This window comes from Heloderma suspectum, chromosome 13, assembly GCF_057233095.1.
Source record: "Heloderma suspectum isolate Gila_16-S chromosome 13, 16-S_ref, whole genome shotgun sequence".
In the NCBI taxonomy this organism is placed as follows: domain Eukaryota; kingdom Metazoa; phylum Chordata; class Lepidosauria; order Squamata; family Helodermatidae; genus Heloderma; species Heloderma suspectum.
This window is the reverse complement of record NC_139470.1, coordinates 28122549-28136198: the sequence shown is the minus strand read 5'-3', so window position 1 is coordinate 28136198 and position 13650 is coordinate 28122549. Positions and strand designations below refer to the sequence as shown.

Below are 13650 nucleotides of genomic sequence, written 5' to 3'. Positions count from 1 at the left end.
CTTCTTCACACAGTGCATAGTTAAACTATGGAATTCACTACCACAGGATGTAGTGATGGCCACCTATTTGGATGGCTTTTAAAGTGGGTTAGTCAAATTCCTGAAGGAGAAGTCTATCAATGGCTACTAGTCCTGATGGCTATATGCTACTTCCATTACCAGAGGCAGTACACCAGTTGCTGGGGTTCATGGGTGGGAGGGTGCTTTTGCATTCGTGTCCCACTTGTGGTTTCCTGGTTGACAGCTGGTTGGCCACTGTGTGAACAGAATGCTGGACTAGATGGATCCTTGGTTTGATCCAGTATGGCTGTTGTTACGTTCCTATGACTGGTAGTTATTTAGCTGTCATATTAATGTACCGTGTAGTGTATTAAGATACTGTGGAAGTGAAGAAAGCTAGTCATACATGTACTTTGAGTCGTGATTTCTCTGTTTCTCTTGTTTTATTTTCAGATGATGCTGCAAGTGTGATTCAGTTTGGTAAATCTGCTAAACGGTCACCAGAATCTACTCAGATTGGACAATATGGGAATGGTTTGAAATCGTAGGTATATGGACGCCAGCCTCCTGAAACGTTATGGTTTGGCTAAGGTGGTGGGTGAAGTAAGATAGATAGAGCTTTACTTTCCCAAATCAATATGCATTTTTTCATGACTGTACTTGCTCGTTTCCTTGATTGTTAGAACTAGGTATATCCCCTGTCTTGTATGTTTAGCTTTCTCCAGAAATAGAGCTAAGATGTAGACTGACAGTATACTCTCTCAAGGCAGTTTTGTATGGGAGAAGGCATTCTTGCAAGTACTCTGGAAAGCTCTATAGGTAGTAATCAGCACCTCTACTTGGGCTCAGTGTATCTCAGAACACTGGATGATCTCACCCAGTAGCTGTGGATAGATGTTAAGTGGAGACAAGATGGGCCTTATCTCCTTCTGATTCCCTTGAGGGGAAGTTCAGAGCAGAAGTCAAGCAATGTTACTGTCAAGAGCAACCCACAAGAGTATTTGAACTCCTATAAAGCAATGTCCCAACTCCCAGGCTTCTGAATGAAGAATTTGATAGCCTTCTTTATCAGAAGTCTCTGAGAGGTCCTTTAAAAATTAAGACGTTCCTATTCCTAGCTATCTATTTCTAGCCACAGATCATTCACTATGGTAATGCAGTTTCTGTACCAGAAAGCCTGAATCCCTGATTTGTTATGTATCTAGAAAATCAGCTGTGGCCAAGAGTGCCTGGAGATAGCTGGCAATTCAAGTAACTTGCCCAAGAATGGAATACTAGAGATTGAACAAAACATGAGATTGAGTGGTGGTTCCCTCAAGACAGCCGGCACATGACATCAATGTGGCATTAATAAGGGCAGAAGCGACAAGCATCAATTTCTGCTGGCTAGTTTTTAATTTGCCAAGATGGGCAAGGCTCAGATGAACAAATTGTAGACTGAACATCTCCTTGTCCACATCCTTGAGTGACGGTAACTGAAATAGATTCCCTTAAGAAACTAAATGAAACGAGACCTGCTGCTAGGTTCCTCTCGATGTCTTACCGAAAGCAATCCATGCAAAGGCTAATTTCATCAAATACCTTCCTACTTACTGAGAAGTTGCAATCACCAAGACAGTTAGTTGGCAGCTAATGGCAGGACTCCCGCTTAATCTTTAAAACCATGCTCTCCGAAAGCAAAGTGTATAGCACATGTTCTTAAGAGACCAAGAATCCTCAGTAAAGTTTTCTTTATGGACTGTCCACAAATTCCAAATGGACTCCATCCTTTTCAGTTGGACTAACTTCACCAAAGACAACTGGATTTTCACAATCATCCAAATAAAATAACTTTGCTCACTACTATGTTGCTTCTTGCATGTCATCAACAAACCATTAAAAGGGTTGCAATATGAGATTTCAGGTTTTGAAGAAAGGAGTGAGGAAGCCAATCTAAACTCCTAGAGAAATCTATTTTATGAGATGTTTAACTAATATAATAAATAAATAAACGTCAGAACTGTAAACAAGTGTGTCCAGGAAAAGTTTTTGTTGTGAGTATTAACTCATATTACTGGACAAGGATTCTTGTTTCTCAGGCTTTGCATCTAAAGGAAACATATTTTCTGTAATCCCATGATAAGTTGATACTTGAGATTTATAGTGGAGGGGGAGCACCACCAATAGCAGAGGCTTCTCTGTGGCTGGCTGTCCATATCTCCTTGGGTATTCACAAAATGTGTAACAATAGTCACAGTATATTTATAAAGATATTCCCCTTACAGAAAGCCACAAGACATTCTCCTTAATGACCACTCGGAATTCACTTTATACCAGCAATATTGGACTCCACAGAGGGTAGAGTGTTCAAAGCACAAGGACCCAGACTACATTAGCTGAAGCAAAAGGATTCGTTGTGTCCCCACACAATGGATGAAAACTATCTATGGTTTTTCACACTTTTCATGGTTCCGTACATCTTATTACTTATAGCCCCCACAGTTGTCGTTTCTTTGTAATTTCTACTTGACAGAAAACTTTGGTATCTACTAGATTGATGCCAACACAGTTGATCTTGGTGATTTGAGCCCCAGGTGAGATTGAGGACACATTGTGCAACCAACCTACCACATATATGGTAACTGGGAAAGGCTTGTCCAGCTTGCACTTCAGTCAGCGTCAAGTTAGCCCTCCTCTTCTTCAAAAACATCCTGTGAAGGAAGACCATCCCAAGTCTCTATAGAGAGCATATCAGTGGACTTGTACATAATCTGATGAGGATAGAATGGAGACTACGCTAACATAAGAGGAGCTAGTCTGGATGAGAGGTAAGGCTTCTCTAGTCCAGCATTCTGTTCCCACAGTGGCCAACTCGAGGTCCATGGAAGCCCATAAGCAGGACATGAATGCAATGGGATCCTCCTGATCGCATTCCACAGTAGCTAGTATTGAGAGGCATGCTGCCTCAGATACTGGAAGTAATATATAGCCATCATGACTAGTAGCCATTGATCCTTATCCTCCATGAAAAAGCTATCTCTGGAAGATCAGCATCTACTCAATTTCCTCAGCGTATGTATCAAGAGTCTAGCAGACCTAGGAGGACATAGAAGGTGGCCTTATACTGAGTGAGACCATTGGTATCACAGTGTTGTCTACACTGACTGGCAGCAGCTCTTCAGGGATTCACAGGGGTATTTCCCAGCTCTGCTTGGGGATGCTGGAGATGGAACAAGGGACCTTCTACAAGCAAAGTGTATATTATATTACACAGTCCCCTCTCCAAAGAGGAGTAGAGCAAGAATAATACATGTGAATGATACCCTGGCCATGAAGGACTTTAGTTCTGGACGTTGTCATTTCATCGCCACATCTAAATGTCTTTGATTTTTCCAACAAAAAGTTCTCTAATTTCATAACAGTGTGGGATGTGGCCACTGATTTTGTCAGGGTGGAAACTTGAGCCAATAGAACCCCAGAGCAGTTCTGATTCTGAGGAGGATCAGCAATCCGTGGGAGAGGAGCCAGCTCATCCCTCACAGGCACAGCAGCTGGCAGAGATTCCTCCTGCCGGCATTCCTAAGATAGATAGTGATCCTAGCAGTGAGAAAGTGCGGGAGGGGGGCTTGCTAGACGCTCAACGCAGATGCAGGGAGCGACGTGCAATGGAGGGCACGGAAAGGAGGCGTAGCGCCCATTTGGCGCACAAGGAACGGCCGCCTCCCTTGGACCCAAGGGAAAGAGGGAGGATCTCTCCCTATCCCATAAGTTCAGGGTCTTCAAGTGATTCTCCTTCAAACGGGGATCAACTGCCTACTCGGAGCATAGGCTACTCTGCTGTTCATTGTTTAGTCGCTGGTGATTAGCATCTGAAAGAGTCATTAAGTTGTAAAAGGATTAAAGCCTTGAATCCTTTTGTCTGTGTCTTGAGTTAGCTATTGGAGTGTACTGAAAGAGGCCGCTAGGGCGCTCCTGACAGATTTGCTAGGAGATACATTCTCTAACCCATCTGTACACTTCTTTACATTTCCACTCCTAACCAAGCCTCTGTAAAAGTTTTGAACCATAAGAGCGAATTGAACATGGGTACCTCTGTACTGACCTTATCAGCCATAGTTCAAGCTCCATGTGACCCAAAATTGCAGGAATCTTCCCACATCGGAAGATCTCCTGACCCAGGAGACCAGGCATTGTTCTGATTTCCATTCTCAGCCACTTGCCTGATTACGTGATATGATCAGTGCTGTTCACCTTGAACCGATTATCCAATATGGATTCTGAATGACTTCATCTAAGAGTGTGATGGGAAAACTTGTAGTGCTAATGAACAAGCCTATAAACATGCATAGTATCCATTGGAAAATCAGGCCAATTTCTGCCTATATTCTTGAAGTGCCCTAATACAAGAAAGCTCTACATGAAGACTTATGCAATAGACCAGCTGATTGGGTGTGAACTATTTGGTAGGATTTTTTGACACAAGTAATTAGAAGCAAGTCTGATTCTCATTTGCGTAGCCCCACATCCTTGGATCAGTTACTTGGTTTACACTAGGGCGTGACAGGATGTTAGGCACTTCGCTTTAAATAAGTAGATAGACATTGGAACAATGAACAAGTTTTGAAGCTATTGTCTTCTGAAAGCCATGGTTATCAGAAAGAGCGCAATGTTGGTGGCATCTTTTTGCTAAAGCATCAGATGGTTATAGCATCGTTGCCACATGTAATAAGCAAAGATAAGCAAAAAGCTGTATCCCACATCCTTAGGAATCTGTGACTGGCTATATAACAAGTGCTTTTTGAGCAACACCTGTCAGTATATCATAACACTGAAATGTGCTTACAGGGGCTCCATGCGGATTGGGAAGGATTTTATCCTCTTCACGAAGAAGGACAACAGTATGACTTGCCTCTTCCTGTCTCGCACGTTTCATGAGGAAGAAGGCATTGATGAGGTTTGTAAGCAATTCCTGACTTTAAATATCAAACGTCTGTTAGCTACAGCCACCTTCTTGCTCCCCTTATTTGGTAAATATATACAGGACCAGCCCATACTCTTTTCCAGTACCAGAGGCAGTATGCCTATGTACACCAGTTGCTGAGGAGAGGGTGCTTTTGCATTCGTGTCCTGCTTGTGGGTTCCTGGTCGACAGCTAGCTGACCACTGTGAAGAGGATGCTGGACTAGATGGATCCTTGGTCTGATCCAGCGGGGCTCTTCTTATGTTCTTAACATGGCTTTCTGCCTCAAGCGTGGTGGCAGTGCCACTGCCCGCCCACCCACTTGCTCAGCTGGCCGGCTGCTCCCTCACTTGCTTGGCCAGCCCAGCTGGCCACTCCTGCTCACTGGCTGCTCCTTCCTTATGCCCCAGCTGCGGGGCTCCCGTGAGAAATTGGCTGAACTATGAGGGAGGGAGCATTCTGAGGGAGTGGCCAGCCAAGTGGGTAGGGTGGGTGGTGTCAGCAGCAGCGGCAGCTGCCTGTGGTAATTAAAAGCAGTAGCTAGTGGTGCACCCAGCAGGTTGCTCTAGAAAGCCCTGCCAATTGCTCTCTTTCTGCAGCAAATGCCACAGCAGGAGAGTGGATGGTGGGGCTCTCAAGAGCACCCACTGGAGGCGGTGGGAAGGCAGTAATGGGCCCTCCTGGCCAGAGGGGCAGAGTGGCGCATTTCGCCATTCTTCTCACTCTGCCACCTGATGGGGTGCATCAGCCTGCGTAATGGTAGGGCCGGCCCTGAATATAAGGCAATATCCCCCCAATATTTTTTTTTACTATTTTAGAAATGGCATTGATTTTTCCAATAATACAAATAGTTATAAACTAATTGAATCAAGCTGTGCGCAGGAGAAACCTGGTGTTCCTTGAAAGCTTGTTGGCGGTACCTTCATGACCATCGTTTTTCTGAAAGACAGCTTTCCCACCCATTGCCAATCTTCCCCTACAGTGTGCAACCACAGGAGAGTACTGAGCATGTTTTAGGATGTCCTATCAGTTCATGTGTGGGGGGGTTGAAGCACAATAGGCCTGGCCAAGAATCCACACAAAAAAGTGCCCTCTAAAAGAAGTCCCAGAATCTGCCACACCTCACAGGTTTTGTGGCAGGTGAATTAATGTACAAAGGGTACCCTGAGCTCAGGACTTTTAAAAAACATTGCATTTGGGCAGTTTAGCACAATGTAACACATTGACCTGGTTCACACGTAACGAGAAGCTAGTGGGGGTGAATTTCCCTGTGGGGTTTTTCATTGCGACGGCTGCTAACATTTTGAATGTTTGAGCCGTGGCAGGGGTACACTGTTACGTGCAAACCTGGCGAGGGTAGGGTGTTGGGGTGGTTGACAAGCCACCCAAAACCCGTGGCCTACTTTAGGGTTGCAGGTTAACCACCCCAACAACTCACCCCTGCCAGTCTCACATACATCAACAAGTTAGGGCGTGACCCTACCTGTCAAGGGCTCCTTGGAGGCCTCTCTCAGTCTAATCCAGTAGCCAAGTCCAGACACAGACAAATGGATTATTTTCAAAGCTTTATTCCTCTTTTACAACTTAACAACTCTACCGTTTGCAACTACATCTGAGCAACACAGTACCTATGCCCTAAGTTGGAACAGTTGGTCCCCGTTTGAAAGGGAATCACTGGCAGACCCCTGAACTTAAGGGCTAGGGAGAGTCCCTCCCCTTTTCCCTTGGATCCTCTGGGCGCAGCCGTTGTTTGCGCGCCAACCGGGCACTACGCCTCCTTTCTGCGCCCTCCATTTGGCGCCGCTCTCTGCGTCGGCATCGCGCGTCCACCAAGTCTGCTTCCCGCGCTCTGTCACTCCCAGGACTGCTATCTAAGCTAGGAATGCTGGTGGGAGGAATCTCCGTCAGCTGTTGGCCCTGAGAAAGAGGAGTGCGCTCCTCTCCCAGGAGCGACTACTCTTCCTCAGAATCAGAACTACTCTGGGATTCTATGGGCTCAGTGTCCACCCTGACACTACCACAGCCCGAATATTCAGAATGGTAGCCACCACCGCAACAAGAAACCCTGCAGGGAAATTCACCCATAGTGGCTTCTCATTACATGCGAACCTGCCGACTTCGTAACAAATAGCCAAGGTATATTTGGTGATTTGCCATGAGTGTCTACGCAGCAGTTTATAGCACCGCAAACTTTGATGATGCTTGATGTGTGCTATATCTTTGCATTCAACAATCCTTATGTTTGTCCGCTACCAAATTAGATGTTACTCTCTTCATGGAATAATAGGTTATCCTTGTCCTCAAAATGCTGTTGTTCAGCTTTGTTAGCAGCATTTTCTCCCTACCCATTGTAAGGCCCCAGGCCTGAACCAAGCTATTAGTAGTTTTAGAGGGGCTTAGATGCCCCATAATGCTGTCTGACTTTGGTTCAGAAGGCTGCTGTTTTCCCTAACAGGCCTCTTGATTTACCAGGATGAGTCAAAGGCTGATAGTCAAGCACATTCCATACTAATGAGTGGAGTGTCTTATCAGGATGTGCCTGGGAAGCGAAGTTTGTTTGCCTTAAAGCTGCAGGTGTCTGTGCTGGGAATGAATGCTAGGTGGCGCTTGCTAGTGTCGTGCTGCCTCACTGCTAACATGTATGGCATAAGACCCATTTTACCCCATGTGTGCTGATTGTACGCAATAAAGTACTCCTTGTAAGTAAACCTGGATCTGATTTATCACTGTCTTGGCTCCTCTAAATTAAGAGTTCGAAGCCTATGGCCGGGGCAATATACCCATCTTAACTATTTGGGCAGGAATTTTGTTTACTTTCCGCTTTCATAAAAATAACCCTGTTACCATTTTTCAGCTTAATGTAGAGGGAGCAACTAAAAATATGTTCCCGAAAACCATGATTGCTTTTAGTGCCAGGTAGAATGAACAAAGGCAGCAAAGAAGGGCCTGTGTGGATGAGTAAGGGGTGAACTTGTGGTTTCTCTCCCCATATAAGCAAACCTTGCTGCAGCGTCTACACTGATTCTTAAACATTTGCAAAGGAGGAGCTGAAGGTCATCTCCTGGTGAACTAAAATTACAGTGTCAGTCTGCTATAAATGCATAGTTAGGAAGTGCCAAGTGGCTGGTCATTTTAAATTTGTGCATTGGGACCTTTGGAAACAGTGGCCTTATCGAGGCATGGTTCAACTGAACTTTAGTAGAACTTGGAAAGGAACCTTTTTAAGTGACCCTCTTTTTGAATTGTAGGTAATTGTTCCACTGCCTACCTGGAATGCCTTTACTGGGGAGCCGTCGACAGACAACATGGAGAAATTTGCTATTGAGACTGAGCTGATTTACAAATATTCCCCCTTCAAATCAGAGCAGGATGTGATGGAGCAGTTTCGCAAGATTCCTGGGGAGAAAGGTGAGGATGTAATCTGTGAGTTACGTTGATAAGGTTGGGGCTCTTGTCTACCCAAAAATCTTATATGCCAGTTTTCAGTACACATGTACGATAGACCCAGTGCTTGCAGCTTTTTGCCTAACAGACGAAACAGTTATATGATAGAGTTAATATAATTATGTCTGATGCTTCAGGGACCCTGGTGATCATCTTCAACCTCAAACTGATGGATAATGGTCAACCTGAACTGGATGTGACCTCTGATCCTCGAGATATCCAGATGGCTGAAACACCACCAGAGGGAACGTAGGTTTGACATAACTGGCAGCCGCCCAGGCTGCTTTATTTATTTGTGTGCGTGTGCGCATGCGCATTTGGTAAATAAATTACTTCATGGGAGGGCATCCTTTGCTCTGTAGCAGCTGAATCATCCTTTTTGTGCTTTGGTGGAAGCGGAGATCTCTGTTGGCATTCAGCCCTTTGTGGCACAGACTGCATCTATTGACACGATATCATCTGAGCGAGACTTTTATGGGGAAAGAAGATGGAATTGGGAGCGGTGGGGGTAGAGCTGTGCACGCTGAAATTCTGGGAAGTTGCAGGTGGTCCTTGAGGAATGTGTTGGAGTTAAGGCTTAGTTTTATTTGAGAGAAGCTAGAATTGATACAGTTGGTCACAGGCATCTACTCAGCAAATAGAAAGTCGAGAGTGCACGGAAGACCAAGCTGACACCCAACAGCTTTTGCACACAATAAAGAAATTATGTAATCACAAGGAAAGCCGCCTTGGCTCTCCTAAGGGCTTACCTAGGAATCTAGAAATTTTGCCTGGACAATAGGAATCAGCCATTATTTGTGGCCATCACTGACCCTTTCCCTCCCCTGAGTCCTCTGACACATGAAGAGAAGTTGGGAGGGCCGGGTACTCATTTCTCACTTAGCAGTTACTGCATCTTGAGCATAAGTGAATAATGTCAGCCTGCTGTTATGCACACAATGGTGTGCCGCTTAGGGATGGGCGTAACTGGTAGGATGCATAGGCTGCTAAAGGTTGGCTTCCTGTCTTCTGTGAGCTCATTTCTCTTTCAGAAAGCCAGAGCGCCACTCCTTCCGTGCATATGCAGCTGTGCTCTACATTGATCCCAGAATGAGAATTTTCATCCACGGACACAAAGTACAAACGAAGCGCCTTTCCTGCTGCTTATACAAGCCTAGGTATGAGCCATAGCCGAGGGTTTCCCTTACAACCAGGGCTGGGTGTGTGCACCACAATTCAGCAGGAAGACAGAAGTCACCCAATATGGTTCTAGGAATGGAATTCAGCTACCTAAGCATATCCATTTATGTATTTTTTAAAAAATCAATTAGCCCTTATGGTTGTGAAGATATTTTTGATGATATACAGCTAGCACTTTGTATGATCTTAGAATCCAGCAGGGTAACTGAATAAGATTTTCAAAGGTTGGAAGCATGGTGCTTCAGTGCCCTGCTAAACATCTTGCTAAAGCTTGCTGAACCCTTTGAGTAGTAGAAATCGAGTAAGTGGTGCAAAATAAGACAGATCCTTGCAGATGTGCTTAATTAGCATAATGTCTATAAATTGCAAGACTTGGCATCTCTCGTTGCAGAATTTGGTTTACCTTGATACAGAACGTTGTTCTTTAAAAAATGTATTTGCTTTTCTTTGTGGATTGTCTGCCATCTCACATATGTGAATACACCTTTATAAACCACTGATGAGAATGAAAAATCCCAGAAAGATGAGGAGCACTAATGCCTCCCTGTTCAGTTCTTTTCTGACTGTATAGTGAACAGCAGTAAGAATGGATTTCTCTCACAACAGTTTTTTTTAGTGCTACTTCTTTTATTACGGTAGCTTTCCTTCTCCACAGCCCTTTTCAATAATAGTTGCTTTTGCAGTAAGAAATTTCAAAGGTGGAGTTTCCATAGAGTTTGCTCTATACGTTTAGGAGAACACCATGTGGTCGAGGCTTGAAAGCTCTGCCAAAAGCCTCAATCCCTCCCAATCCTGAATTCACTTGGGAGCAGTTCTAGACAGCTCCAAAAGGCATAATATATTGAGCTCCCGACAGAATCTCCAAACTCAAGTCACGCAGCAAAGTCCCTCCTTCAAGCAGGCTCAGCAGACGTTACGTTTCTAGCACAAGCATTTGCGTCTAACAATTTCTTGCCTAGAGATCCTCCCACAGGCCAGGTTACACTCCAGACCTCTGCAGTGGATCCTTTTCCCATTTCAGACAGAAATCATTCACAGGCACCATATCAGAATCACCATACCTCATTCAGTCGGAATATCCCTGCTCTGGTGGAAAGCGGCATGAAACAGACTAAAGGGCACACCCATTCAAGAGCTGCATTGCATAACTGTGATGACAAATACCAGCCTGGAGGGGTGGGGGGCTCATTGCCAGGGGCATTGCATCCAGGGTCTCTGGCCTTCTGAAGTAAAGAACCACAGTATAAACTGATTGAAGGTCCAAGCAATTCACCTGTCCATCAAGCACTTTGCTCCAGACATCGGCCCTGCCCATTTTTTTTGTCAGAACAGACAACAGCCTTAGCCTTTAAATCATCAGGGAGGAATGAAATCAAACTCCCTACACAACGAGGTTTCCTCCTCTGGGCAAAACACAGCATCCCTTCGATTATAGTGCAGCTGATTCAGGGGACATTCAGTTCATAGGGCAACTTTCTAAGCCAACAATGCCTTGATCCTGGGGGATGGACTCAGGAGATGATAGACTTCTAGGAGCTTTTCTGTTATTTCACCCCACTCTAGGTGGACCTCTTTGCCTTGCCTCTTAGCAACCAGCTGCCACACTTCTCCAAACACCTGGCTTCCATCACCGGAGGCCACGGAGGCACTCCACTCCCCCAGCCCAGGGACAGGCTCTATGCGTTCCCTCCTCTTCCACTTCAGGCCATAGTTCTCAGAAAAATCATGGAGGAACAGGCAGCACTAGTGCTCTGAGCTCCATTCTGGCCCCGAAGGACATGGCTCTTTAAAATCCTTCAGCTTGTGCAAACAGAACCCATAGGTTCTTCCCTCAAGGCCCGACTTTCTCATGCAATGACTGTCTGGCATTTGCACCCACTTGGCTACTGAGTGCAGCTCCTTCCTCTCACTAGGCTATTCTGTTGGGGTAACTCTACACCTTATTATTCTCCAGGAGCCCATCACCTAACCGAATATATAAAATAACTTGGAAGGTTTTTCTTCATTGGTGTAGAAAGAAGCATCTGGACTGTAAGACAGCAGGAGTCAAGGAACTGCTTCTATTCCTCCAAACACAGCTAGACATGGACTTCTGGTTGGAACCAATGTTGCCCTTGCAGCAGCCCGTGGAGCCTCTGCGGGACGCTATCTCAAACAGCTTTTTAAAAGGTTGAAAAACCTTTTCATCTCCCCCCTGGAATTAAAGGGGGGGGGGCAAGGCAGCAACTGGATGAAATCTTGGAGAAAAGTACTCTCCACGAAGAAGCGGGGGGGGGGGGGGCTGGATTCCGAGACTACCCTCCCAGAGCGTAAACATCGCAAAAAGCTGTTTTGAAACTCATATCTAATAGGAGAAAACAGGGCTGATGTGTTCCATTGTAATATATGGATTAAGAAATATCAACAACATCTGAGGGATGGTTTAAGAAATATCAACAATATTTGAGAATATCTGAGGACCTGCAAGATTTGTTTGAAGAGAAACATGGCTACAGCGAGGAGAAAGAAAGGAATTGCATCACCGCTCACTCCCCCCGTACCTCCATTGGCAAAGGCTCTAAGAACCGATGATATAGGGGAATTATTTACTTTGATAAAAACTTTATCTTTGCAATTTGCTGAGCAATCTAAGAGGTTGGATTCAATCCAAAATTCCATTATTGCCCTGCAAGGAGCAGTGGATTTAATTAACACTTCTTGGCAAAAAATGGAGACGAAGGTTAACGAGCTGCAAGATAGCCTGACAATGAACAAAACTACGACACAAGTTTTTTTCAAAAATGTCTCTGCCAGAATTTCCCAACTGGAGGCCTTCACATGCAGATCCAATGTATGTATTATTGGTATTAAAAAACTGCCTAGAGATGTAAATTTGCCTACCTTTGTAGACAAGTTTTTGCATGAGATACTCCCTGTGCCATCTGATCATTTATTTGATATTGAGCCGGCATTTTGTGTGCCAAATGCTAAACGGACTGGCTATATGATTATAGTTGAATTTGCAAGAATCTCCACAAAGAATTATATCCTGCATTTGGCAAGAGAGGGTGGAAATCTTTTTTGGAAACAAGATAAAGTTAAGTTATTTCCGGATTACATCAAAGAGGTGGCTGATAAAAGAAGGCAATTCATCAAGGCGAAAAATCTGGCAAAACAAATGAACTTACAATATCACTTAAAATATCCTGCTACATTTTGCATTGTTTCTGAAGGTCAGATGAAGAAGTTCTTAAATCATGAAATGGCGGAGGCATAGCTGAATGTAAAAATGCGTGAGACTTCTGTTCCAGCAACATGAACTGGAATCTTTAAACAAGTTTTATTAATTGTTTATGTTCAGTCTGCATGATTCAGCCTAGGTCAGAGATATCTGATTATACATACATTCGTTTGCTCTCTTTCATTCTTCTTTTTTATTATTTTTCTTTTCTTTAAATTCTCATTATGATATGTTGTATTTAAATATATTGTTTGGGGGTGTATTGTGCACACTCATTTATATATCTAGTGTAAAACATATTACTGACTGTTGTAAGGTTGCTTTCAAGCTTTATTATTATATAACATAATTTCATCTCTTTTTTTGCTGTTGTTATTATTACTATTATTATCACTACTGTAGACTACTTAGATTACTTAGATTATTATCATTACTATAGATTACTTAGACTACTAACCCTAAGACTACTATAGACTATAGATTACTTAGACTATAGATTACTTAGACTACTAAGTAAGATTTTTGGTTGGTTAAACTGTTAAGCTTTATTATTGCTATTATATTCTAACTGAAAGGCAATATATGGTTGCTGGGAATGAATTGTAGGCCTGCTTCCTTGCTATAAGACTGATGACATGATATTGAAATGTAAGGTTGATTATCAAATTGTAATATTGCTAATGTTATGGGTATAGTTTCTAAATTAGAATGGGATCTGAAGCCCATATGTATTGGAGTTTAAATTTAACCCTTTAAAAAAGAAGGGGATTTTTTTTCTTTTTCCTTTCTTTTTTCCCCCTTTCTTCTTCTTTTTGGTATTGTTGTGCCCTCCTAAGAATATTGTATTGTTAGGAAATTGTAGTTATTG

The 13650-nt window shown here is 43.8% G+C and overlaps 1 protein-coding gene across 8 annotated transcripts in view; it reads left to right on the top strand.

The window, feature by feature from the left end:
• Positions 1–13650, top strand: part of MORC2 (MORC family CW-type zinc finger 2) — an 82158-nt gene that overhangs the window by 26239 nt on the left and 42269 nt on the right. For 6 of the 8 annotated variants that reach the window (XM_084819509.1, XM_084819506.1, XM_084819510.1 and 3 more), the window contains 5 exons: positions 454–544; positions 4825–4933; positions 8188–8347; positions 8521–8632; positions 9415–9540. In XM_084819509.1, the coding sequence (XP_084675635.1) occupies positions 454–544; positions 4825–4933; positions 8188–8347; positions 8521–8632; positions 9415–9540 (598 nt within the window). Of the gene's footprint in view, positions 1–453; positions 549–4824; positions 4934–8187; positions 8348–8520; positions 8633–9414; positions 9541–13650 lie in introns of all 8 variants that reach the window. The other 2 variants (XR_014785713.1, XM_084819511.1) reach the window with 1 other exon arrangement.